Source organism: Bacillus rossius (assembly GCF_032445375.1).
Source record: "Bacillus rossius redtenbacheri isolate Brsri chromosome 9 unlocalized genomic scaffold, Brsri_v3 Brsri_v3_scf9_2, whole genome shotgun sequence".
NCBI lineage: Eukaryota > Metazoa > Arthropoda > Insecta > Phasmatodea > Bacillidae > Bacillus > Bacillus rossius.
In genome coordinates, this window is record NW_026962013.1 from 29,077,996 (window position 1) to 29,105,145 (window position 27,150).

General features: G+C 38.9%; 1 protein-coding gene across 1 annotated transcript; it reads right to left on the bottom strand.

Moving 5' to 3' along the window:
* Nucleotides 1–4,754: 4,754 nt before the first annotated feature.
* Nucleotides 4,755–25,654, bottom strand: LOC134542890 (uncharacterized). The gene is made up of 3 exons (XM_063387475.1): nt 25,351–25,654; nt 11,015–11,233; nt 4,755–7,088 (listed from the first exon to the last, which is right to left on the bottom strand). The coding sequence occupies exons 1-3, from the start codon at nt 25,652–25,654 to the stop codon at nt 6,880–6,882; spliced, it is 732 nt and encodes a 243-aa protein (XP_063243545.1). The 3' UTR covers nt 4,755–6,879.
* Between the last annotated feature and the right edge of the window lie 1,496 nt (nt 25,655–27,150).

A 27,150-nucleotide genomic window follows, 5' to 3' on the forward strand; every position in this document is an offset into this window, starting at 1 on the left:
GGCGGCCGAGAGCGCCCGGACAGCCGCACAAAGCGGAGAGCGCGAGGATGTGAAGATGGATAGGGGGGGGTGTGCGGGCGAGGATGTTCGCTGAAGGCCTAAAGAGGGGGGGTGGGGGTGAAAGTGAAAGTTGGCGAGGGTCGGCGCGGGCGGTGACGCGCGCTTCCGGGTGGTCCCTTTGTCGCTGCCCTCCTGTGTGCCAAATTCCACTGCGCGCGTCCAAAATGGCCGTCTTCTGTCCCCTTTGTCTGATTTTCGGCTGTAGTTATGCCCAACGCAAGGGCGCCATTTGCCGTCACCCGACCTATTTGAAAGGTCCGGGGGGTACCTGACGGGCGCTACGGGCGTCGCGATGCTCTGGTTGTCCGGAGGGGCGCCAGGCTAACGGGCTGCTAGGCCGTTGGTGTGGGGTCGTGGGTACTCTGCCCCCGCGTGCCCCGCCAGGTACACGGCTTGAATGTAACCTGAATGGTTCTACGCTTGACTGTGAAGGCCGCTCGGACGTGTGGAGGACGGGGAATTACGGAAAATTAGTGTACACGAGTTGGCGAGAATACGTTTAATTTGTGAGTTTCATCGGGGGTCCATGTGGGTACACGGTGCACTCTACAAGTCCGCTCCGCGGTTCATTCTCGCTACAAAAATTCTCACCAACACTAACACAGAAAAACATACCACTACGCGACATTGATGGTTACCGCGGCAGTCTCGCGGGACGCGGGTCGATGCTCGCTGGAGACGGCCAGCGCCGAACATTAACGGGTGCAGGGGGGGCTCTATGAGCGGGCTCCTAAATTAGGCGAAACACTTACGTGAGTGATACGATCTGCCGCACGGTATCACTATGAAGACGGTCGGGATAGGCCCGGTTCCGTAAAATACGCGCCGAGTCGACGTGGGCAGCTAGGAATTAATGAGGTTTAAATTTAAAGATTTAGTATAGAATAAAAATTAATAAAATGAAAGAAACTTGGATGCTGCCCACGGACACACGTCTGTTCCCGGCGCAGAGTGGTTCGAGACTGCCGGACATGGCCGCCTCGCAAGGAAGAGAAACTTTCTCTTGTTTGTGAGTCGGCGTCAAAAAACATATATTAATTTAATTTACTATATTACCAGTTAAAACATGTTCCAGGTGCCCAATTAAAATGTAGCACCTGGTAATTGGGTGCTTAAGGCTTAACAATAGTTTTAATGTATTTAATTATTTAAAATGTGACGTCAAGTTGGCGACTGTATTTATCAACATATTGTCTCACTGTGAGCTGTAATAGTTGGATTTCTTCTAATCTGACACGATCCTAGTCACGGACATTTTAATTAAGGCCAGTGGCCGCGGTGACTTTTAATAAGGTTTGTTGTCTATTGGGGTCACGCCCGGGACGCTCGCCTGACTCAATCCGGCTGGGCAAGGGGCGCGCTCCGAAAACGGGATACGGTACTGGCGGTGCGGAGCACGGGCTTAAAGGCCATGGTCGGTACGACGTCAATATTATATATATATATATATATATATTCTTAATGGCATTTTAAGGGACAGAAATAAAAAGAAATTTAACTTCCTCACTGGGAACTGTTGTATTCCAAAATGTATTACATAAAAAAAAAACTACATGTGAATTCAATTCTTGCTCTGCGACAAGGCAAACGAAAAACTTAGATACCCTCCAACACAGTCTATGGAAAAGAATATTTGGCTGTTTACCTACTTCATGAATCTGTATGTGAGTTTGCGAGTGACGTATTAATTTTAGCTTAATTATATAATTTAGCTTATTATTTTATTTATTGAAAAATTACGCATTTATATCGTTATTATCACAATATATTTGGGTGTGCGACATTTTGGTCCAGAAATTATAAGTCCAAAATTGTTCGTTTACAGTTAACCAAATGTTATCTATCTCAACCTTACAAAACATTTGCTGAAATGTAATTTGTAACTAAACAATGTTTAAGAGTCCGTAACTGTCAGCGAACGTACAGAGCTGCTATCTTGTGGCAACTACAACAAGCATTTGCTCCGCCGTGTTACAATCGATTATAACGACTTCAATTCGTTCCAGCCAATATTAACAGATGTACATCTGTTTCGTCGACACTATCACAACTAGTTAGAATGCATTAAAGTTGTATAGCTTCGTTCACGCGACCGAAGATCGTTGTGTTAGCACAACGTTTATATAAATGATCCCTAGATAATTTTGAGCGAAGCTCAGAATGGCGCAACTGGCCATTATTTTGGAAAGGTCCCCCTCCCCCCCCCCAAAGATGTTTGGCCTAGTGTCATTTGTCGTAATTTTCGGACAAACGATTTTAGGACAAACGACAATAACTCTCTAGAATGACCCCAGCAGATATATAGTCCAGGACCACAATCTACTTCTGCCAGGCGAGTGGATCCGACAGCGCCAGTATCGCACTATGCACCACCTGGCGAACTATGTCACAGGGAGCAGCCCTGGAGGATTGGAGGTAAGCCGCAGGGGGTCGAGTCCTTGACTGTTGTCCCCATACAAGAGAGGCGGCGGTGGATAGGACACAAAAATCCATTGACTAAAAATGAGGGACTGGACCAGAAGGAGCATAAGGACCGATTTTGATGAGGGGGTGGAGCCAAAAGGGGAGGGGGATTTCAATGTAAAAGTCCTGCAACTTTGTTTTCGACATGCGCAGACCCCAGTGTTCAGGCGGCGGTCACGTGATTCTAGCTGAGTGGAGTGGAGGGGATCAGTTGACACTGTTGCCAGTTGTGCGCTGCCTGGATACGCCGCTCCCCGAGATAGTGCTTCGCAGGTCGGTTTACACTATACAGTGTTGCGTTAGTGGGAATACCTTTCAGCCAGATCGCGAAGAGAGTGAAGTGTGTTCGTGTACGTTGTCCTTGAGGGAGGAGTTGCCATCTACTACCTGCAGACGATTCGGGGGGGAAGGAGGGGTGGGAGTCAGGGAGGGAGGAGCTGCGTGGAACGGAAATTTCCAAGGTCAATCACTAAGTTGCCGGGCTATATATACTACACTTATCAATAAGGCAACTGTTTGTTTACAAATGTATCAGTTGTACCTGTTTTGGAGGTTAAAGTGGAGAAAAATGTCAACTAATATCATTACATTTTTACTATGAAGATTCTTTTTTTGGACTTTTAATATATATAAAAACAGTAACAATAATATTTTCATCTAATTTTCTTCAGAACAGCTTTACTACAGTCGTTAATGAAAGCAGACTAGAACAGCTATTACAAATATAAAAATCTTCCTCTATATTGGTATGTTAAAATCAGAAAAATATGGGGGGGGGGGGGGGAGGCTTTACGTCTGACAGCTAATGCTCCATCTGTATTCTTTCCTAATCCCTGGACTGGACATTTACTAGGAATATGGTTAGGGTACAGGTGTAGCATATTCAACATCTAACACTTATTTTTGTGTCTTGGAATACCATCCTAAGACAGGTTATCGGCGAAACAATGAGATATAATGTTGTTTTGAAAGGACTGTACAGAGGGAGAGGGGAAGCTTGAAGGCAATATTTTTTTATATTGAAGTTATACTTCTTATACTAGGTTCTCGCATTTAACTTTTATATTACTTTCTAGTGCTGCTGTGGAAGATGGGACGAGAGATAGCTGGTGAGTGATTGCTTGACATCGCGATACACGAATATTTTCGATGGAGTGGTATTAATTATATCGGTTACTGATGGCAGCAACTGAATATGACCTCGTATTCTTCCAATACTTTTGTAAATGTCGACATACTTTTATCATACTTTTATCTACTTTCGCATTTCGTTATTCGCTATTTGATCCGGTGTTAGCACTACAATTTTGACAATGTGTGAAGACATTTTGAATAAGGTTATTAATCATATTTTCATTTATTGTAAACCGATTGATTCGTTCTTAGATTCCATGGAAGTTATGGACAGATACTAGTAAAATCCTACTTTCAATACATAATTACGAGGGTTTGGTAACAGCTCTATTCCCTGTTCTTCCATCTTCACCTTTCCTGAAGAACTCTTCCAGTTTGTAGCAGCTGTAGCTATCTTGATCATTTTTTTGGCATTCTTCAGTTACAGTTACTACTTGCTGCTCAGTGGCCTGCTCGAATTAAACTAGCTATTGCGCCACTAGTTCGTCATGTTCTGCAATATGTTGATCCAAACACTGCACTTTTCCTCTTGAGCAGCTACCAATTCTCCTTGCATTTCTTCCTGACCCCTCTTCATTGTAGGAACAGTTTTTAATAACTTTTTCAAAAACGAAAGTGACTGTTTTTAACAATAGAAATTCTAATTAATATTTAATAACATCACCTGATGTTATTAAACACTAATTATGCAATGTTTTAGGCGAAACAATATGATCATAGCAAGGTAAAAAATTAATGTCAACTATGCCACAGCATGCCATCTCTTGACAATTCCTAACTAAATTATATTAACACTGCATCAGATTTTTTGTTGCAATTTTTGTCCCTGATACTTGATGCATGTTCTACCACTACTGGTAAAACTAGGGTTGTTTAAGTATCTGCAGCTTGGCCACTCAATGCCAGGTAGGCAAAGAACCACTAATAGTATTAAATATTTCAGATCACATGTAGTTAAAAAAATGCTCAAAATATCCATTCAGCATCAGTTTACCAACCAAAATTTCAATAAAAGCTGATGTCCTAATGGTAGGAATGACGTTGGGATATTGAAAGTTGCTAACACAAACACACCACTATCTATAAAGACACATAAATAAAGGTACAGAAATTTTAATTCACCACAGGGGATTGTACAATTTATCTTTATTTATATTACATAAAAAGGTTTGATGATAAATTATATACATATAAAATTTACATGCATATTTTGACTACAGCTAATATTTGGTTGTTGTCCATGTTTTGTACATATATATACACATTTTCTTTGCCAGTCCTTTTACCGTGGCAGACAAAAGCTCAAAATGGGCATTTTTTCCACGATTCTTCACCAAGTTACCCCATCCGCGACTGTAACGAATATCTAAAAGAGCACACAACATGTTCGGGACACAACTAGAAATTCCGTAGCACACAGTACAGCGGAAAAACTGTTTGTCAGTTCAGAGGCCTTACACCCAAGATGCGATACCACCTTACAAGTAAAAATTTAAATCTAACTAGTCTGAGCACTACGGAATAGATTGCTAGAAACCAAATTACGAACAGATCCACCGGAAAAAAAAATCAGTAGTAGTTGTCCCACCTGGCCACATACCTACCGGGTAGAATGACTTTCAAGTCAGACTTTCGCCTAGCGCTTTTTCGATTTTTAGCGATAACTTATGGAATAAATCTGGGACAACTGAGTTTCAAGCGCATATTTATATTTATATAAAGTTAATAAGAGTTTCTAAGTGTGAGATTTAAATGGTTGCTGGTTTCTTACCCTGCATTCTGAAAATTCTATTATATATACTTATCATTAAACATTCTTAAGGCATTACAGCATTAAATAAATAACCATAATGCTTATTTTATTATCTTCGCGTCCGCGAAACGATGGGAAAAAGAAAAAAAAAACTTTCTTTTTAGAAAGGCTGTCGCACAAAAAAAAAAATTATAGTGCTGGCAAATGTGTCAAACATGATTGGTTAGAAAATTATTTTATTGACATAGCGCGCATTGCACCCTTACGCACTATTGTTTTTCCAGCATAAAACATCTTCTAAATTCGTGCAGCCACATCAGTCTGATCACTCTGATCTGCCTGACCATGCTGTCCAACCATGCTGTCGGACGGAGTGTCTGTAGCAGCGTGCATGTCTACTATTCTGATACATCTGGTTCACATGATTATACATAGAGGGAGTATTGAAGATTGCCTTGGCTTTACTCGAGAGCTTTATACAAAAGAGGGATTAGTGTAAATATATATTAATGGAATTTCGATACTTTACAAAAAAATTAATCAAGAGTTATATGTATATTTGGACCAAACCTGTTATTTTCATTTTCATGGGTACTTCGTATTCAGTTTCAAAACAGCTAAAAGAAAAACAAATAAAACAAAATGGTGCCCAAGATGAAAATATATAAACATCCAATATATTTTTTTTGAAAATAATCATGCTCTTGCTATTTTAAAATTTGTTTGTAATCATCATGATTCTCATTGGTGAATATTGTCATGACATGAGATGATGATGATGCTGACTGTCCTGTCTGACCTCGAAAGTTCAAGTTCGTCACATCTGCTCACACAGATTCGTTCCACGCGACTCTACCATCAGCACCTGATGTCACAGGTCATGTGAACCAATCAAATGTCATATTGGCATCTACAAAACAGGTTCCGACGCATCAGTCAGATGTGAATGCGCAAATATGGCAGGTTCTTAATGCAACGCAACTGTTTTTAAACCCACTTTATCGATTTCAAGAAAACACAGACAATTGATTCTCGAAGTGCTCAGTCTACTGGGATGCACTGTGGGTGGCCCACGGAGTATAGAGAGGAAATAAAAATGCCATATTGGTTTCAACAATTTTATGTCAAAACAATTTGTATACTTTAATAATGAAATAGTCAATGTTAAATCATATATATATCTCAAATCAAGAGTTTTTATTTTCAAAAATCAAAATATGGTGTCTTTTAACAGTATTTTTACTGTTGTAGTAATTCTCAAAAATGAATTAAATACATATCATCAATGACTGCACAGGTTAAGTTATCCATATAAGCCAGCATTATTAACTTCAGATAGTCCATTAAATTATAAATTTAGCTTTAAGAAACCAAATTTGTAATAATAGACAATAACTTTGTTCTGGCCTAAAACTGTTGAAACCAAGATGGCGTCTCCGGTTCCCAGCTCGGCTCCCCAAGACAGCACTCTAGCACCAGCGGAGGAAGGCCGCCAGGGGCGCCAGCAGCAACAGCCAGGCGCGGTGTCTCCCGGGCCTGCTGGCGCCGTTGCAGCCGTCGTAGCCGCACGTGCCGCAGTAGTCGGCGCGGCCGTAGGGGGTCTCCGTGCCCGACTCTTCGCACACGTGCGAGTTCCTCAGCACGCACTTGCGCTCCACGAAGCCGCCGCCGCGCGGGTCTGCGCAAACCACACGAGTCGTCACATCCAGGGTTTATTCGTGTAAGGGGGAATCACATAAATCAAACACAAACAACAAATTTCACAAAAAAAAAAGGGGGGGGGGGGAAGTGAACGTGCCTTTTAATACTCGCCGGACATGATAAATGTACATGTTAAATGTACATAAAAATTACAATAATTACATTTCCTACATAAACAGTTATGAAGCTGCTCTATTACTTTTCGAAACCCAATAAATTAAATTTTGCCATAACGACTCGCTGTGCAACACTACATTGTTTTGGCGAAATTTCAGCAACTGTTTTTGATAAAATAGAAGTCATGTATACTGTTCAAAAAATAATTTTCTGACAAAAAAAAACGTATAGGGCAAGTTTTCAGCTACATGTAACAGATTCCAGGTTATTTAGCAAAATGGCGGACGACCAAATTCATGTGTTCTCATGATGCACACACACTTATAATAAGAAACTCGCACACGAAATTTTACGTAGAATAGAAATGGTGTTTTAAACTACATTTCTTGACGCAAATGATACGTAGTTTCCACACCCGCCCTAGAATTAGCTGCCGGAGCACCTACCTTGGCTATTGAATTATATGAGCAGGAGACTGAAATTTTAAACTATACAACTAAAAGGCTCCAATAAAATCAACCCCCCCCCCCTTGGAAAAAGTACTAAACCCCGGTTTTGGATCTGGTTTTTGACTAGGAAGTATATTAAAAACTGCACACCATGTTAAAATTTATTAAACAGTCAATATTATGTTTCCCTTTGTATACCGAGAGATAATATGTTACACATCGAAAAATGTTTAACGGGTTGGTTGATGAAAGAAACCGATAACGAAGTAGACACACAGCATCATCTTTAAGAAACATTATAGTCATTAGCTGAAAAGGGAAATTGTAGCAACAACATGCAAGATGTAGAATTTCGGAATATCCTCCCCCACCCCCTCCCTCATTTTATATTTTGTGATGGGTACGCCCTTAGGTGATATGTGGTGACTTGGAACAGGTGTAAGGCAGGCTGACTTTAGTAGAATTGTTTTTATAACGACTGTCAGTGCATTCTTCAAAAGTCCCTATTTGCCGGAACTCACTGAAGATAGATTAGGTAGATATTTATGCAGGTATTTAGTTTACCGTTTCGTCGACAATGAGACAACACGATGATGGGTTGATGGATATTGGCCTTGAATGGGGTGCAACTAGGCCAGATGATCATCTCTCGGTGGTTGTTCACTGCCCTCCGCAGTACAGACACAACACCTGGACTCCTGAACCGGCGAATACTGACACTGACCCAAACAGAAGCCTTCATCACTGAGGCAGTAGGTTGGACTCAGTGGCGCAATAAGCTTAGAATTTTGAGAGAGGCGAATGAGCGATGGTTAAGTGGAACCATGTCACGAGTGGTTTTTTGGTGGTAGGCATGTAATGCCTCCCAGTTAAATGAGTCACAAATTTATAGAAATATTGGCCTCTTAGTCCATTTTAATGCATTTCTGACATATTGAAAAGTTTTTTTTTTTTTTAAATATTACAAGTTTGGTGTTGGGTTTGGGTAATGGGGCAGGGTTGGGGGGGGGGGGCATACCCCAAATCACCCCTCCCACATGGCCGCCACTGTTCGGACGAGGTCATCGGAGATGGACATAATGTTACAAGTAAAGAAAATTGCGGGAAGCTATTGACAATGACCTATTGTGCTATAACATCTCGGTGAAATATTTCGAAAAACTCAAGGAAAAAACGAAATCAGGGATGGAAGGATTGGGTTTCGAACCCAAAATCTGCTGCACCCGAGCTCGGAGTTTTACCGTCGAGCGTACTCGCTTTGTACATCAGCTCTTGAGACGACCTATATCTTGGGTCCATACAGTCGCTTCGCAAATACCACCTAACTGCCATTTTAAACGAGATTGACTTTTGGGTTCCAACGCATTCTAGCGGACGTTTCGCATCCACCGATACAACTTTTACGGCAAAAATTCTAGAGATAACAGCACCATCGCAAAGCAGACTTTCTAACTGCAGTAGGCCCCATGCTGAGGTAAAAAGAGGAGTGTAGATTGTTACCCTTGCTTTAAAGTAAAAAAGAAGATATTAAAATGTTTTAAAATAAAAAAAATGCAATTAATTAAATACACACTAAATGAAAATACTTGAAATGTTTTATGTGGTATTTTCAAATAAGCGACAATACCTATAATACAACGATGATGTATTGGATGCACTTCTTTTATTGTCGTGACAGTTCATAGCTTGTGATGGTCAAGACATAAATTATAAATTGATATACTTTCGGATTCTATCGTACACCTTTGAAACTTAAAGTCGGCTCCAAACTACCAGAGCGGAGAACCAGTGCTCATAAATATCGAATAGCTCATAAAAATCTAACCAACGACCCTCGCCACTTGAGCGCGACGCGTTGGCCTAATGACATCATTGGACGGAGGCGAGTGATCTGACCACTCTACCGCCATGGCTCGGTTTAAGAGTGAATAAATAAAAGCCTCTAGTTCACAGGGATAAGAGAGCCACACCCTTAACAGTTCCGAAGATCTCCGAAGTTCTCCGAAGTTCACCGATCGCTCGTGGAAAAACATCAGATTGCAAGGATTTATATATATTATGGTCATAATGTATTTTAAGTAAGCTAAACAAAACAACCTTTAATTTTAGTAACGATATATTAACCTAAACTACCCTCCTGGGAAAAAAAACTATTATTTATTTTACTGAACTAACACACACACTCACACAAACATACATACCTATATATACATATATATATAACATTTTCTGTAATTACTCTTGCATTGTTTTTTAGGCAAAAAATTCTTTTACCAGATACTTAAAAAAACGTTGTTTTCACAGTTGTAAATGATCACAGAAGTGATCAAAAATATGAACTATTTCGTGACTTTTTATCGTTATTGAATTACATTATTAAACATCTGCTGAAATTTTTTTGGGTGAAACAATAAATCCATACATATAATTAATGAAAGGAAAATAAATAACATCGTGACGTGTGAGGCTAAGTCTTAAGAATGAGAACTAGGAACATACAGACGCCATATTGGTTTCAACAGTTTTAAGAACATAAATTGGGCTCTCGTTAACGCATACTTATATATCGTATTTATAGTACATCGCACATCAAAATATTTACAAAGACCTTAACATGGTGGCTACGAGCAGTATTACTAATGTTACAGCCATTCCCAAAAAAAAAAAAATTAAATACTAAAAACCAATGACTTTACAGGGGAAACTAGCCAAATTTTGAAAATCAAGCCATAGTAAAAGACCGTTAACTCAGTTTCCGTAAATTCACTAACATCCGTAATCTTAGGAAGATATGAGGATCAATTTTAACCGCTATCAACTGTGCAAAAAATTTTAACAGTTGACAATGCGTGAATAGCTAATCCATTTTCAAAATTACTCACGTTGGTCACTCCTTGTTGTCGCAGTTAAAAAAAAGTCTTGTCACTCAGACATGGGAACCGAGTTACGTCACGAGTTTCACGTAGCTTCTAACGGGTTGGTAACTGACTAAGCTCTCCCATTTGGCTTGATCGAGTATTCTACGCATAAGCTATTAGTTATTTTGGTTTGATCTGGTGTATTCAGGACTATTACTGTCAGTTATTCAAGTACGTATGGTATCATTTTCTTCTGCACTTATTTGAGCATGTGAATATGGTTGAAACAAAGATAGCGTCTCCTGACAGTTGTTCAAGTACGTTTTCTTCTGCACTTATTGGAGCAGGTGAGCGCGGTTGAAACCAAGATGGCGTCTCCTGACAGTTATTCAAGAACGCTTTCTTCTGCCCTTATTCGAGCAGGTGAGCGCGGCTGAAACCAAGATGGCGTCTCCGGGCCGGGTGGCGGGGGCACGCACTGGAGTAGTAGATCTTCTGGCAGAGCGCCGGCTCCTGGATGCCGTGGAAGGCGAAGGCCCGCGGGTGGCCGGGGGACGGGTCCAGCCCCAGACCCTGCGAGATGGCCTCCACCAGGTCGAAGGGGCAGACGGCGGGCGGGATCTTCGCGCGGTGGATCTCGGCGTCCGAGCAGTAGCCGTTCTCGCGGGAGTTGCACTGGTAGCACCTCAGAGCCGCGCCTGCAACCACGAGGATTCGTTTGGTCGTTTTCCAAAATACCTTTTGATAGTGAACAAAGGGCTTATTTAATGGTTTTCATGCACGTAAAGGCAAATTTTCATGTCAGTCCTGGCACGTACTGAAATCATGTGGTTTAAAGTTTTGGGTAAACCATTCGTATGCAGCCTTCGTATCGACACTCTGCATTTTTAGTACATCATTCATCATTAAATAAAAATCAGGATTTTCCAAAAACCATAGGAAACTAAATTATGACCATATGCTAAGGTAAACATCAGGAATCTACCTGAAATAAAAAAACGTCTGACCGCTTGAGGCATGATTGATGCCGGATTTGAGAATACGTGAAACCATAAAATGCCAGATTAAATACATTTTGCTAAACTCTAAAATCGTAAGGCTAGTTTACGACTGAGTACTTAGGAATTGAAAGTATGAATTAGTCCTGTTCTTAAAATATGGCTCTGTGTATATGAGTATGCGGTAGGACAGATTTTCTTTAACCAGTAACTTCGTAAACAAAGTCTAATTTTAGGGACATGATTTATTATAACTGATATTTTCTAATCGTAAATTATCACTTAACCTCATGACGACGTTGCAGGTTTTCGTGTGAGTCTTGTGACACGGACACCAGACAAAGAAACGTAAAGCTCCAACGAGAGCGACCTGTGGGTTAGGCAGCAAGCTTCTCTTGGCCGCGTTGCTAGTAGCCATACTTGCAGGCGGTAAGAAGAGTCAAAAAAATACTTTATATAGGTTTTTCGACAGAAATCGGTTTCCTATAAAACCATACGTAATGTTTTCACATTTAAATGTTAAAGTTTTTTTGGAGTGAAATTCCTTTACAGCCTGTAGGATACGCCAGGAGATGACATCTTGAGATACTAATGAAAAGAAGCGTAACTAAAAAAGGTGTAACGCTCAGAGCTTTAAGGAGAGTGTCACGATGAGAAATAGAGTGGTGTAATACCATTGTTATTTGGCGCCATGTTTGTTTCAAACGGGTGTGGCGAGGTCTGGTGGCTTCAGACACGTCAACTGGAAAATTTCACATACTGATCGGAAGTCTCTTGACGCCAGAAGATCCTGAATTTTCAGGTCCATATAAATTCAAAACAACAATTTATACTAATAGCCTTCAATTGTACTGTACTACCATTAATACGAAAGTCTTTGGAATTGCGAATTTATTTTTTATATTTTAGCTATTTAGTTGTTTGCCGAAATCTCAGATGGCAGCAGCAGTACCGTTAGTGAGCTGAAGTAGAAGTTCAACCAGTCTGTTAGTTTCACTTCTAACGTACCTCTTACTATATATATATATATACACATACATAACGCTAATATCTATATCAAAATAATCGTTTAGCTCTCAGCTGTTCATGAATATTGACACTGTCGAGGTCCTAGTGACTTGTCTCTTCATGTGTATCACATTCAACTGTGTCGATATAAACGTGTAAGTGCAATTATTTACGACTTCTGCTGTTACAGTTCATCTAAAATAAATTTTGTTACTGCGTTCGCCAAATCAAATAATTACACATCTAACTAGGGGGCTGGGTCTTTACCAGGAAGTGTAATTATAAGTATACATAGTTACTCATTGTGATATACAACTATTTTTCCCCCCGTACGTTTGACGCAATGGTTCGGAAATAGCCGTTGTTAACCACTAGATATTCGTCCAGCACATTTGAATGATTAACTTGCTCAATTTTTGTTCTACGCAGTTACATGACTCCTAACCAGCGGTTTTTACGTCCCAGATTCGATTCCCGTCCGGATTATTCTTCCCGAGTTCAGATCCGGGATACGTGTTTGTCCTTCACCTCAACATTGCTGACTGCAACGGTAAACCTCCGCAAAATCATACTGTCAATTGGACACAGATTGTCGTTAAGGAAAATTAGATGGTTGCGTTTATATTTGTTTATGACCTCCAGTGGCTTAACAAGAAATTATTGTTACCTGCGGTGCGCCGTGGTGGAGACAGCTGCCAGCATAGGGAACACCAGTATGACGGCCGGTGTAGCACTTACGGCGTTGCAATTACACACACGCACAGTCCTATAACGCAGCCCAGCCTATCTTGTATTGCATGTTTGGCTATAAGATGCTGCAAGTCCCTAGGCCTAAAACAAAGGCAATTGCTATTTCAAAATTTCTAAGTTCACTAAGTCCAAATTGTGTCGCAGGTTCAGTCCGTGGAAACGAGATCTGGCGTACAGACGCCTTGCTGGAATTGGTCCAGATTTGGCGCCTAAGCGCCTAACTTAACAATCGCAATAAAAAACAATCCAAAATAAAAGTTACGTAGTTGTGCATACACCAAAACACACGCAGTAATTACGTATTATAAAAGTTCTACTAAAAAATGCATTTAATTATTAATAAATATGAAAATAAATCCCGCGGCTTCCTGACTATAGGTGTATAACCCCACTTCCGGTTATTTGAAAATTGGTTCATTGAGTACTGTGTCTGTAGGACTCTCTCAAAACGTAAACAATGAAACAATGGAGCATAGTTCATGGCAGACACGCACACGGGAGGCGACAGTCCATAATGTTTATATTTTTAAAGTTTATATTTATTATATTTAACTTCATGTGGGTGACGAATCAGCACAATACATCATTTAGACATAAATTATTTTTTTGAATTCTGCTTTTGAAAGCTCGAATAGTTCGAATAAATAATCACCAATACTATAATAATATATATTGACAATATCAATATTTAGAATCTGTTTCTCTTAAGAAAAAGGATTTTTTTTTATCCCGGCTCCCCCCTACACGGTCCGATGGCCCCCGCCTTTGTTCGACGGCCCCTCCCAAGTCACGCGCCGCGGCTACGCGAATGTCGTTACCCGCAAGCTAATGGCAAACATGAGTGGGGGAAGAGGGAGGACACTCATCCCTCCCCTACTTCGCCCGCCTGTGGCGACCACTTACGCCCGACTTCCTGTTGTGATGCCGCAGCTGCCTTTCGCAACCGACTATACGTAGCGGCAGTGTTGCCATACGTACCCGAATTCGAGTACAAGTACCCAAATTACGACGCCTGTACCCAGTACCCGCGAAGATCCTCTCCGGTACGAAAGTAAAAAAAAAAAAAAAAACCGAACAATATTCACTTCAAATGGTAAACCAATTAGGGTGGAAAACAGTCATTGCATGTTTCAAAGTTTTCCCGCTTATTGCATGCGTTTAGGCTCAACACGTTTCGTGAGGAGACTTGGTTACCTCAACGCAAAAAAACCCTCGGGGCACAGAATATTTCAGGTTTGCGCCCTTTCTGGAAACTTGCACAACGCGATGTTTTTAAGAGGTTCTTCATCAAATTTTTTTTTATCAAATATCTTTTTTGATGTGTAACTTCTTTGTTGAAGGGGCTACAATTTTCGAGCGTTACGAAAATTCCGATCGCATGAGGGGAATTGTTAGGTACGTAAGAGGGGGGGGGGGGTTAGGTGACGCTACTCCAACACATGTACTAGCGGTCGAATGTGAAGATGGTGAAGGTGGAATATGTACTTAGCGAAGTATGCTATATGCTAGTTGTAACGACTGGAAGAGGAGACTGCAGGGGAGAGGTAGGAATGACGTAGAAGCGATGCTTGTCTACTCCTCAATTTTCGCAACGGCTAACGATTGACGCTACCATAATTCTTTTACTTTATTTAAAGCATCTACAACTTATTTTTTCGTGTGAAAATTTTTAATGATTTGTGCAATCAACTTTATAAGTATCATTCATTTTTATGTGAATAGTGTGACGGAAAATGTAAAAAAGAGGTTAGATTTACAGTGTAATTTATTTTTGGTATGTGAACACTTTGATATGAAATGTGAAAATGACTTAAAAGACTTGTGAGATAAAATTTATGAGTGTTATTGATGTTCTATTTGAGTGTTTATCTGTTCTTTAATTTTATTCAGCTGGAGGTCGTGATTTGACATCTTGTCAAAAAATAATAAGAAGGCAGGAGCAAAGGCATCGTGGGAATAAACAGCAAAAAGAGGCACCAATCTATACCTATTTATATCTAATAAGCAAGAAGTTTCACTCCTGTCGTGCGTGGACTCAACGCACAATTTTTGTTTTATTATTTCATATATCATAAATAATTTTCATTTGCACAATATTAAAAGTAACCGAATTTTAAGTAATTATTTTGTGTATGTTAAATCAAAGTGTTTGTTGTATTCATAACTTTTCAATGGGCTCCTTAGGGGGCTTTACAAATAACTAGTATAGCCATATTTAGTGTAGGCCTATGGTAACGATAATAATTACCAGAGTGGTTTGTAATTCAGACTACCATATAGCAGAAAATAATAAAGATTTTTTTTATCCATTTTTTAACTTAAGCGTGGTCGTTAACGACACCAGATTCCATGAATATTTCTTTGTGCAAGGGATGCGAACGCACCAATTATGAACAAGGGCTTAGAAATGTTCTTACTAACGAGAAGCGAGAAAGAAGCACGAGGCTCGCAGATTGCAGTGTTGCCATTTATGCGCTTCTTACGTAAGTAACCCAACTTTTCCTTTACACAGTCGCACAGTTTACTCCATTGAAAAAAAATACTTGGGTTCATACTTCTGTTGTGGTCGACCTTGAAGTAATTAGATACGTTAACGTACACAGAACAGGGATATTGTAGAAGGAATCGGTAGATGACCTACATTAAGGAAACGTCCCCCCCAGCATTTGCCGGCACAGAAAAAAAAGAGACTGTACTCTCACAAACAATTTCTTGGAAACTACAAGATAGATATTGTAACTTTGTACAACACATGGCTATGGTTATTTTTGGATACATAATTGAGTATTTAAAAAAAAAAATGAAAATTGGTGCATAATTTTATATTTTAATTGATGTTTAGTTCAAGCATAAATGTATTTTGACCAAGGAAAAGATTATCAAATATTTAGGCTTTAATTGTTGTATAATGCTTAATTATGTGTGTAGTTAATTCAGGGAAAGGTTTACAAATAACTTCAACTATTGGTGGTACTGGGACAACACAAAGCACAAATGCCCGGGAAAAAATCTGAACCCAGTATTACTGCGAACACTATTTTTGTAGCGATAAAGTTGTTTTCATGGAAATTACAATTATGTAATTTGACATGTCTATTTCAGTTCCATTTACAAAAAAAAAAACCGACAGTGGGGGGTGAATCCAAGAAACTACGTGAAAAGCGAAACCAGGACGGATGGAACACGGATCCTCTGAAATGCAAGTGCAGTGTCTTGCCACTGCGCAGCATCGCGTCTTTGATCCCGCTGTTCGTCCGGTGGTCAATTGACCTAAGCCAATTAGTAACGCGACGCCACAATTGGCCATGCGTTGCGCCTTGCGCCTCGGCCAGCTATCTGCAGTGGGACGCCATACCTGTGGAACGAGCACTGTGAAAAGGGGGAGGGGAAGGCATTTTCTAATCCCTGGAAGAACGAGTTCTTTTTTTTTTCTACGTGAATACGTATTTAAAATTGCTTCCATAGTGGAAGGCAATTAAAAAAACAAATGGAAACAAAATCGGGGGATACAGTTTGGTGTTGCCACTACATATCTATCATCTCCATCCAAAATTTAATTTCACCACTGGTTGGCTAAAGGATCAAAGAATTCGTTACGCTAAGTGAGGACTGTGACGCATCGTGCGCGGTGGAGGGGGCAAGCGCAGCCATTTTGAGGTCATTTTGCTGCGTTTCGAGATTTCAATTTAGTATAACTTTTGACTCGGAGAAGTTACGATGTTCGTTTGAGTTTCAATCGTCATCTTTCGTCAAAATCTATCGATTGCGGATATAAAACATTAGTGTAAAATAGTACAGTGAATATATATGGTGTTAAAATAAAAAATCGTATTTTATATTTTGTATAGAAAATATTACCTGTTACGTACACGTATTCACGTACAACACACGGCCGTGTCTATGATACAGCCACATCCCTTTTTTTAAAAGATTCATGGACGGCATTAAGCGATCATTCCACGAAAATCATTACACTGAAAAGAAATGAACTGTCTTGTCATCCAAAGAATCACCTACGTTATACTGTCAGAAATCAAAGAGCAACAAAGAAAATTTTTCCGTAATTTCAGATTACTGGATCTTCGTAGGAACTTCTCCTGATGCCAGCTATTTTTTAGTCGAGTGTATTTTTAAACAAGGTAAAGAAATATTTATTTTTTATTTTTGTTCTGCAGACTTGACCTTTTTAAAAAAAAAAAATTTAATTTCAATACAGTATGGTTACTTACGTGGACTCACGTTGAAAGTAAGTACACGTAAACTTACGAAGATAACCGTAAATCTACGAAAATTCCTGGATAATTTGTAACCAGCTTTCTACGTAAATTTAAGGCTCAAGATCAAACGAAAAATTTTTAAAATTTATTTTCTTGTCATTACTGTTCACAGAGGGATTTTCCTGCAAGATTCATTACGCTAGTTCTCTTGAATTTGCTGTCATCATATTTACCAAACGTTATTTCAGAGATGTAAAAGGTCATGAAGTGATCATGAACACTTGAGTGACTTATTTTACTACTATTAAGTCATATATAGCAAATATCAGTAGAAAATTTGCGAGGGAACATAATATGTAACAGCTAGCGTGTTAAATTTGCAGGAAAATAATTATGATACCGAGCCTTCAGTGTAAATGTTTAATAGTGTTGCCAACCAATTGCCAGTAGGTTATTATTTTTTCCCGTCAAGGAAATACATTTTTCGAACAAAAAATAGTCCGAAAAGAGAACTGGTTCGTGGGGCATACCAAAGACTTTCCACCAGAGGCAATGATCGACTACGTGTTCTCTCGCTCGTTTCACACGCCTGTTCGTGGCGTGCTGACGTCGATGTCCTATGTCTAATCCGTCCATCCGTTCTGACATGACATAGTGAAGAGAGTTTGTTTTGCGCGATGTTATTCGTCACGAGACTGAGGAGCTGGAGCGAAGTGTCTCAGTGGCGAGACACTGGTGATCGCTTTACAGAGGACTGTTATCTTTAAAAGATTTGTGCAATGGGAGTGCATGACTTAATGTAATTTTTTGGACATACGCCATTGCTAAGAACTTTTTCTGTAGAAGAAAAACTAATAAATAAAATAAAGAAATAAATAAATAAAAATACACAAAAAAGACAAAAAACACACAAAATTAAGCAAACAATTGCTGTTGTCAACAAGAATATGAACACCACAAAATATTCCGTAACAGGAATATGGTCAACGAACAAAGAAAAACAAAGAAAAATGTACTAAGAGAACGAAAAAAAACCCACAAATGATGACAACACAAAAATATTGAACCCAAAATAATTCAGCACAACAGTTGAAACGAGACAAAAACACGACAAAACGAAAAGACAAATGAACACAATAGTTTTACCAAAACAGAAACAAGCGACGTTTCGGGAACTGCTATCTGCTCCCGTCCTCAGGCTAGAGGTGGGTTGTTACAGCAATTTTCGGTATCTGTTCCAACCTGATACTGATACAGCATTGTATCATGTTACAAGTATCTGATATTTCTGTATCAGACGGTCCCAGGAGGCAACAAAGCTCCGCGTACGCAGACCGTGCGACCGGAAGGAGATTCTGATACATTATTTATCACGCCCGGTAATTCTCTACCTCTGATACTCTCATGCCCGCCTGATACAGCCAGTATCAATCAGTTCAACATTCACTGCAGTTCGTCCTGGCCGTGTATCACCATGTTGCGGGCTGTCATGCTTTGTAGTTAATATCTTTATAGTGAAATAACGAATGGATAAGTGCACGAAAAAGACTTCATTTGTGTGGAATTTTTTCACGGAAAATAATGAGTTTGCTAATTGTAATTTGTGTAAACAAAAACTGAGTTATAAATCATCATCGACTAACCTGAAGAAACATTTGAAACGTAAACATTGATATAGTATGCTCACTAATGTACCTATCTGTTTTTTATTTTTTATTTTTGATAAAATCGTGAATTTTTAATGTATAAAAACACTAGTTACTAATTGTTTTCGAAAAAAGAAAGTCCATATGTTGATTACATCTGTTATTAGTGTCAACTGAGAATTTATTTGCATTTTCATAGCTGTTAGGTGCACAAATATAAATATTATATCTTGTATTAATGTACTTTTTAATATTAAAATTTCATTAGTTTTATTATTGAACGAGACGGTGCACGCACTGCGCACTGAGCGTACTTTGAAGTAGGACAATAAACAAAACGACTTGTAACAATTTCGCTCTGCGCCTCTCCTTCAACGCCTTCCCCTGCGCTTCCTCCCCTACATTCTTTACCTTCTTTATCCCTTATTCGTCGTTCCTGCTCCCACCCCTTTCACAAGCTCCGCCCAACTTATCATCATCTTCGATCCTGTTCTGCGCACATTGGCCGTGGTGTTGTTCCAGGCGAATTCTGAACTGATACTAAAGTACTTGATATTTTTCAAGTGTACTCGTTTGCAGTTCCTGATACAGGCGTGGATCAGTTCCAAAGTATCAGGTTGATACTTTGCGACCCACCTCTACCTCAGGCAGAGACGCACATGGTACGGAAACACAGGTGCGACAGAGGACAGAGGACAGAGGTGTTACAGAGGACTCCATGACAGGGTAATCTTTGAATAGGACTTCCCCAATATACCAACTGTTCTGTATTGCCGTGTGTTACTTTCGCGAATGACCTCGCTGCCGAGGAGACGATAGATGATTTAACAAAAAAAAAAAAAAAGTGAGCGAGTCTTCAGTACTCGCCAGTGACATGATAAACTTATCGTTTATAAAAAAAAACTAAAAAAAACCAGCACTTATCGTTGAAAGAACTAAACATTAAAATATAAAATTTAACCTTTCTAAGTTTTGTGTCCAACAGACAAAAAAATGCACCACAACTCTGTATAACTAAAAGCGTGGGGTGTTCTTTTATTTCATTTGCGTAATGACTATATCCTAAAATTAGTGATATAAAATTTAAGACAAATGATATCAAGCACCCCACGTTTAAAGTTAAATTTAATTTTTTTAAATCTTAGTACATTCGACGATAAAAGCGGGTTTTTATAGTTTTTTAAAAGCTATAAGTTTTTAATGTTCAAGATGAACATTTGAATTTTTAGTCTTTGGTAGTTTACGATTTTTTTCTCAAAAACGTTTTTTTAAAAGGTAATATATATTTTTAATGTACTGCAAAAAGTCACTACGCCTTTAACGCCCTGCGAACTCGAAACGCGCTCAACTATTGCAAGCTTTACGCGATGACAGAACTGTGACAGTAGAAACCCTCTAATGCAACTATCGCCATTTCAACGTATATTACTGAGAATACTCGTAAGAAGAAAAACTTCATAAAGCATAAAGCCTGTTTAGGTATAATTAGTAAAACAGGCGAGAAGAAAACAAAGGGGGGAGGGAGAGTGTTAAGCTAAGAGGAAAGGAAAATACTCATGCAGTAGACACTTTATAAGAAGCAGAAAGACAGTTTTTTTTAGTTTCGATACGCTAAAACGAAAACCGATAAATAAAAAAAAACAATCTTTAAAAGTCACTGTGTTGCTTATATTTCGTCATGAAATATTTTATTTTACGTATTTTCAACTTTATGAAACTCTAAACTTAGTATTAAATTACACATGCGAAAATTAAATAATTTTTATTTAATTTTTTATCCTGTAGCGCGTGCTGAATCATAGTCAAACGAAAAAGACAAATTGGCGTCAGGGATACAATTCTGTAGAATTCGCCAGGAAGGCTCGTGTCTAGGGGAGGGGTGATTAGGACGAGTGCTCCGAGTTTAGCGTGTGGGTTTTAACCGACACAAGTAATCTCTAGATAGGGTGCTTGTATGTTGTACACCGCCCATACTTGGCCTAAATGCTTTCAATAAGCAGAAAACTTTGGATTATTCAGAAAGTTTTCCACAAAACATAGTTTTGACGTTTAAGTTTATCCACCCTGTTCCACAGTCACATTTTGCAAGTGCAAGCGGGCTACCTCAGTGAGAGACTTGTCAATTCCACCTCTTCTCGGGATCTACGCCCATTGGCGTGGATATGGTGACTGCGTGCTAGCTGCAAGGAGTCTCATTGTTTGGTCAGAAAATAAACTTTTAATATTCTTTACTTCAATCTCACATCATTATATCAGCTAAAATGTTACACGTACCTCAACAAGCCAACGGGAAAAAAAAAATATCCCCCTAGTTATTCCACACAGATTTGATACACGATTGGTTTACTTATTGTATACCTACACTGAAGATTAGAATTTTGACATATGATTATGAATAACATACATAGTTTATTGACTTGCGAATTACTTATGGTTATTTAAAAGCATGGCATAATCAATTTCATGATTGTCAAGTTTGAGATACTGTACAGCGATTACGAAAAAAAAAAAAAACACACAAAGGTTCAATATCATTGAGAGTCAACTCTGTACTAGTACTTTATTTACTTTTTGGAGGTACTGCTGTTGCACCATTTTGAAAACATCAATGTTTTTGGTCCATAAGAAAGCATTGAGTGGATCTTATGACTGCCATATCGGCAAGAGAAAATGTGCGTGCATTGCCTCGTAATCGTCCGGTTTATTTGGCTCCAATTACGTAATCACAGTTTTCCACATTCTTGAAACATCCTAAAACAACATTAGTAGCGAGTTTTTAAGGCCTTGTCTAAATTCAAGCACACAGTTGTGTATGTACTCATTATCTTGCGTACTTAACTTGCCCTTGTGACGTACTTCACTAATCCGGGCGATTTCAAAGCCTGGCCTCTTAGAACGGCATTAGCCCGATTTTTTCCTTCAGAAAATAAATTTTATTGGAAAAACAATATTCAACTGAAATAAGTTATTTTCTTACATTTGATTAATGTCACACGCATTTATTATGGTTTACTCTATGATTACATGTTTTGTACTTATGATCGGTGTGTATGTGCATATTTTGTTGAGACTTCCTAATTAACATTTTAAACAATTATTTTTTTATTTGATTTATGAATATTAATAAAATATAAAGTGATAATAATTTTTACAAATTTTTAATTTTTAAAATGTTATTTCAAAACAGAACCTACAAAACATTTTTTTTTAAATATCCAAGTTTCTTCTTGAAGTAACCGTGAAGTTCACAGATTCGTTTACTTGTTTACTTGATTACTTCACATCTAGTTAGAACAACAGCCTTTGTGATGTTACTTTCTGGAACAAGTACGTATAAGTAGGTATATACTTCAGGCAAACTCGGAAACGGCCCAATTTGCGGCGTTTGTGCTGAAAACTTTACAAGACCTAGTAGTAGGCTATTCCAGACTTTTTTTGTTGTGTAAACATCTTAGCTCTCAGTGCACGGCATTTGGTAGGAGTAATTTAGTGAATGGAACGGAAGTAGCATGAAACGGAACTGTGTAACCACGGTGCTGCCATCTGTGGTAGATGGCGCGAAACGAAGTTCACTTAAGACAAGGGAAAATTTATAGTATTAACTTTTTAGTGAATTTTAACAAGATAGGCGGTATTTCAATGAACTTACTTGTCGAAAATCAGGATCAACGCCGGGGTTTAGTATTTTTTTCAAAACGTTTCGCTTTTATCGGAGGCTTTTCAATATATAGTTTAACCTTTCGCTCTGAAAACAGAATCGATCTATAGTCGACGTAGCTGCTCCGTCAGCGAATTCTAGTGGCGGGCGTGTAAACTACGCGTGTAGTTTAAAAAAAACAATTTTCGCATGTTTATCACGCTCGGAATTAAAAAAAAAAAGAATTCTGCGTTAAATTTTGTTTTCAGAGTTTCGTACTATAAGTTTATTTGCATCATGCTGGTTACCGAAATCGGAAGTTTGTTTACGCACCACATGTTTTTGATCCGACATCAACGTGATCCAGTTGTGTTTCGCCGCCCGACGGCCCGAGGCAAGCACGTGGGTCTGACGGCCGAAGGGACATAGGCTTTCTAACCGGCCGCTTCCGTGAGTGAAAGCAGACAGGCGGTTCCGAGGTCGGCATACGGAGCAGCTACGAAGTTCGTAGCCACAAAGAAAGAGCGCGCGCACATCGCTCTTTGCTCAGTGAATCAGTATGACGGACCTTCTGGGAAAACGTTTACACAACATCGTCGAAGCGGTGACCTCACAATTTTTTTTCCATGACGTGTTACGTGCCCAGGCTTTCGTTATCGCGATAAATTGTACATACTATATACAAAAAAAAATAACACTGTTTTCCCGAGTTTTCTCTAGGGGGAAAAAAAATTATCCAATGAATTTTTTTTTTTTTTTCACGAACGGAAATGGGCCAATCACATTTAAATCTGTCGAAACTGTTTGATCGTAATACACAATGGACCTTCGTTCTAGAATAATACGAATATCTGGAATTTTAAAACAGAATTTCACTCTAGAATAATTCTCATAAATAAGAATTTGTGCCATCTTAATAGTTTGATCAGTTAATGTTTCTGCTGTCTTTATGTTGAGAACAGAATCCTATATAAAGTACGCAGAGGACGAACTGCATCCACATTATCTTGTACGGTGAAAAAATCCTAAATTGTCATATTTAGACAACATTGAGGCGTAGTTAACAAATTCAGGAACAGCTTTTCAAAATTCTGTAGATAAAAAAAACTATTCAGGGAGAGGATCCAATTTACTATTGTAATTAGATGCAAATAAATATTGGAGTTCACCTTCATGATATAATCAAATAAAAATAAATATAGCAGTGCATAGCTAATCTTTAGTACTTTAGTTAAACATTAAATTTTTTTGACATTAAATGTCACAATTGCCAATTTTGTTAGGTGCTGTACAGTTTCGGGAATGGCTCAAAGATGATATGCCTACTTGCTAAATTTACTCATAGAAAAAATAAGGAACATGAGGGGGAAAAACACTGAGTTATAAACATCCTCTAAATCGCTCCAATTCACTGCATGTGAATTAAACTCATACGGATCACACATAACGTGTAAAGGCGACTGTAAACTCTGGCTTATGACCATTGCATAAAATAAAAAAATTACAAACTCAGTTTACTTTCGAAAATAAAAACATTACATAGGCGGCCGCCCAATGAAACACTGGATAGCTTTTCTGAAAATTTCCTTTTTATCTATTCAAAAAGGCCAACAAGAATGGCTGACATCCTTTAAGACATACATTTTCAAGAATACTGTAGGGTGAAAGGCCCTTTAAATACATGTTCCGAAAAAAGCATACCTCTAAATTTTTGACGCGGCTAAAAACCAACAAGGCCAGAAACATCTGACAATGGCCGCGAAGGTCTGCGATACTTATTAACTTTATACAGACGGAAAGGCTAGTTGTCTATCAAGGCTTGGCAAAGAAAACCACAAATACTTTCCGTAAATGCCCGAATACTTACTTCCCCTCGTGTGATTTCAGAAGTTTATTTTAAGTTTGAATAAAAAAAAACGCGTGGGTTAAAAGCGCGACATGATGGCACCAAGCCATTGCCATCAAACCCGAGCAAGTATCTTTGTTACGTCCCGTGACACCTGTCATTACTGAGGCGAGCTGTTTGCCAGCACAGCGGAGCCCGGGTTACCGCACGGGCAACACTTAATGCTGCTTTGTAATAATAATAAAAAACATGTTCTATATAAATGAGTAGGATATGCAGAAGTTTCTGGTGTGCCACACACACAAAAAAAAATATGTGGCTACCAAAATTAAGTGAAATCATTTTCAGTAGTGGGTGGGCCAATAAAACACTAACAAGGAAAAAAAAACTGTTGGCTTTATAATGATAATTTAAATACTCGACGACTATTTGCAAAGTAGAAGACAATTACTGTGCAAAAAAAGAAAACTAAAGAAGTATTTCTGTACAAATGAGTAGGTGATGCAACATTTCTGGTGTGCCACAACACAAAACACGTTTCCACCAAAAATAAAGTGAACTAATTTTTCACTGGTTTTTCTTGCCTGATGACAGCTCATGCATTACTTATCACAATCGACGTATCTGTGCTAGTTTTGTATATCATGAAAGCCACCATCTAGCGGATGGGCCCGGAACTACTTGAGTCTCGGCGGCGAGGGTGCGACGCTCACCTGACACCACGCAGGCGGCCAGCAGCACCAGCACGCGGGAGCACATGGTCGCTGCTGCGGCTTCGAGGCGCGACTGGCGGGGAGCGGGGCGTCGCCCGACGGGTGCCCCGGACCCGGGGTAAAAAAAGGCAGCGCCGCCGCCATTCGAAAAGCCGTTGGCCTTGACGCCGCGCCGGACGACGCGCTCCGCAGGCCCGGCAACCTCACTCAACCTCCCGTCTCGAAGAGAGTTTCCGTGCCGTTGGCAACCTTGCGGCTCCCCGCGGAAGTCCGGGGTCACGTCCGCGCGGCACCAGGATCCCATCGTAACTTAGAACACTCAGAACTTAGAATCCTTGAACGTTCTACACAACTTAGAACTGCCATAAGTCAGAACGATCATAACTTAGAAACAAATAACCTAGGTACTGCACACACTGCCAAACCACACAACTTAAAAAAGCCATAAAAACGGAAAGTCATAACTTAGACCTATCACAACTTAGAAATACACTTTTTAAAAAAACTGTAGTAACTTAGAAAAAACACAACGCGAATACAAACACGCAAACTTTATAAGTAAGAAAGCCATAAGGTTTGAACTATCTTATGTTCGAAACACTCACGATTGACCGGCGAGAATGAGAATTTTCGATACACCAGTCTGTGTTAGCGTCAAAAGAATTAGGTAAACTAATTTCTCACTAAATGCAGCTTAATATTTAATAATTATTTTCGTCAAGGCTGTATCAGTAAAGGACTTAACTTTTGGAAACAGCTAATGTTTGTGGGGAGATATGGAGGAAGAAAAGGAAAGCAAGATGGGTTGTTGTCCTTCCGTAGATATGTTCACCTACTACCTCACTTTTTAGGTTCTAAACTTACAAATGTATCGGTTTACGTTAAAAAATTTCCCGTTTAGCGATATTGTTCTGTAACCTCTAGAATATTTTTTCTTGATGCTAAACTGCTAGGTTGGCTATTTAATTATATTTTTATTAATCTTATATTTAAGGGCTAGTCCTATGAATTCGTGATGATATTTTCTCGTATTTTATTTTTTATCACCAATTTTGTTACCAGATATTTAATTTCTAAGACTTATAGCGGTAAAGGCTAACTCATGTGTTCTTCGTTGCGTGACATTACAAAGCCAGCAAATAACCTTCAGTAAATACGTGGCAATAGAATTTGTCATCACACAGAAAAGGCAACAGAGCTATAGTGACAAATATATGGGATATCTCTTAAACAAAACAAATGTTCTGAAACGACAAGTTTTCTGGCAATTTAATTAAATTTTTTAAGAAAACTGCCAAATAAATAAAATCTCTACCTTAAAATTAATAAATGTAATTTGTTTACAGAAAATATTGTAATTATCTAACTAGTCGATGGTTACTGTTTTGAACTCTTCTCCCCTTCTAGGCTAGGTTTGTACACTTCGCAAGAAACACAAATGCGCAAAAACGCAAAACACAACAAACGCAAGATAACTACAGTACTATATATAACTCGCAACTTGAAACTGCAGATTTGCAAAAAAAAAATAAAAAAGAAAAAAAAATATTCTTCGTCGGGCTTCTTTCCATAAATAATGTTTTTTTTTTTCAAGGAAAAGAATGAAACTGAAAAATAATCCCATTTAAAAGCGTCATTTCCTTTTTATTGAGCGATAGTTGATTGAGTGAAAAATAAAAAAAATTGGTTGTCTGTAAAGTTGGTTTACGGACGATAGTTTAACGTGACAACGTCATAACATAACATTGATGAAATGTTTGAATACTTTTATGAATAAAATTGAATCATTTTTATTGAATT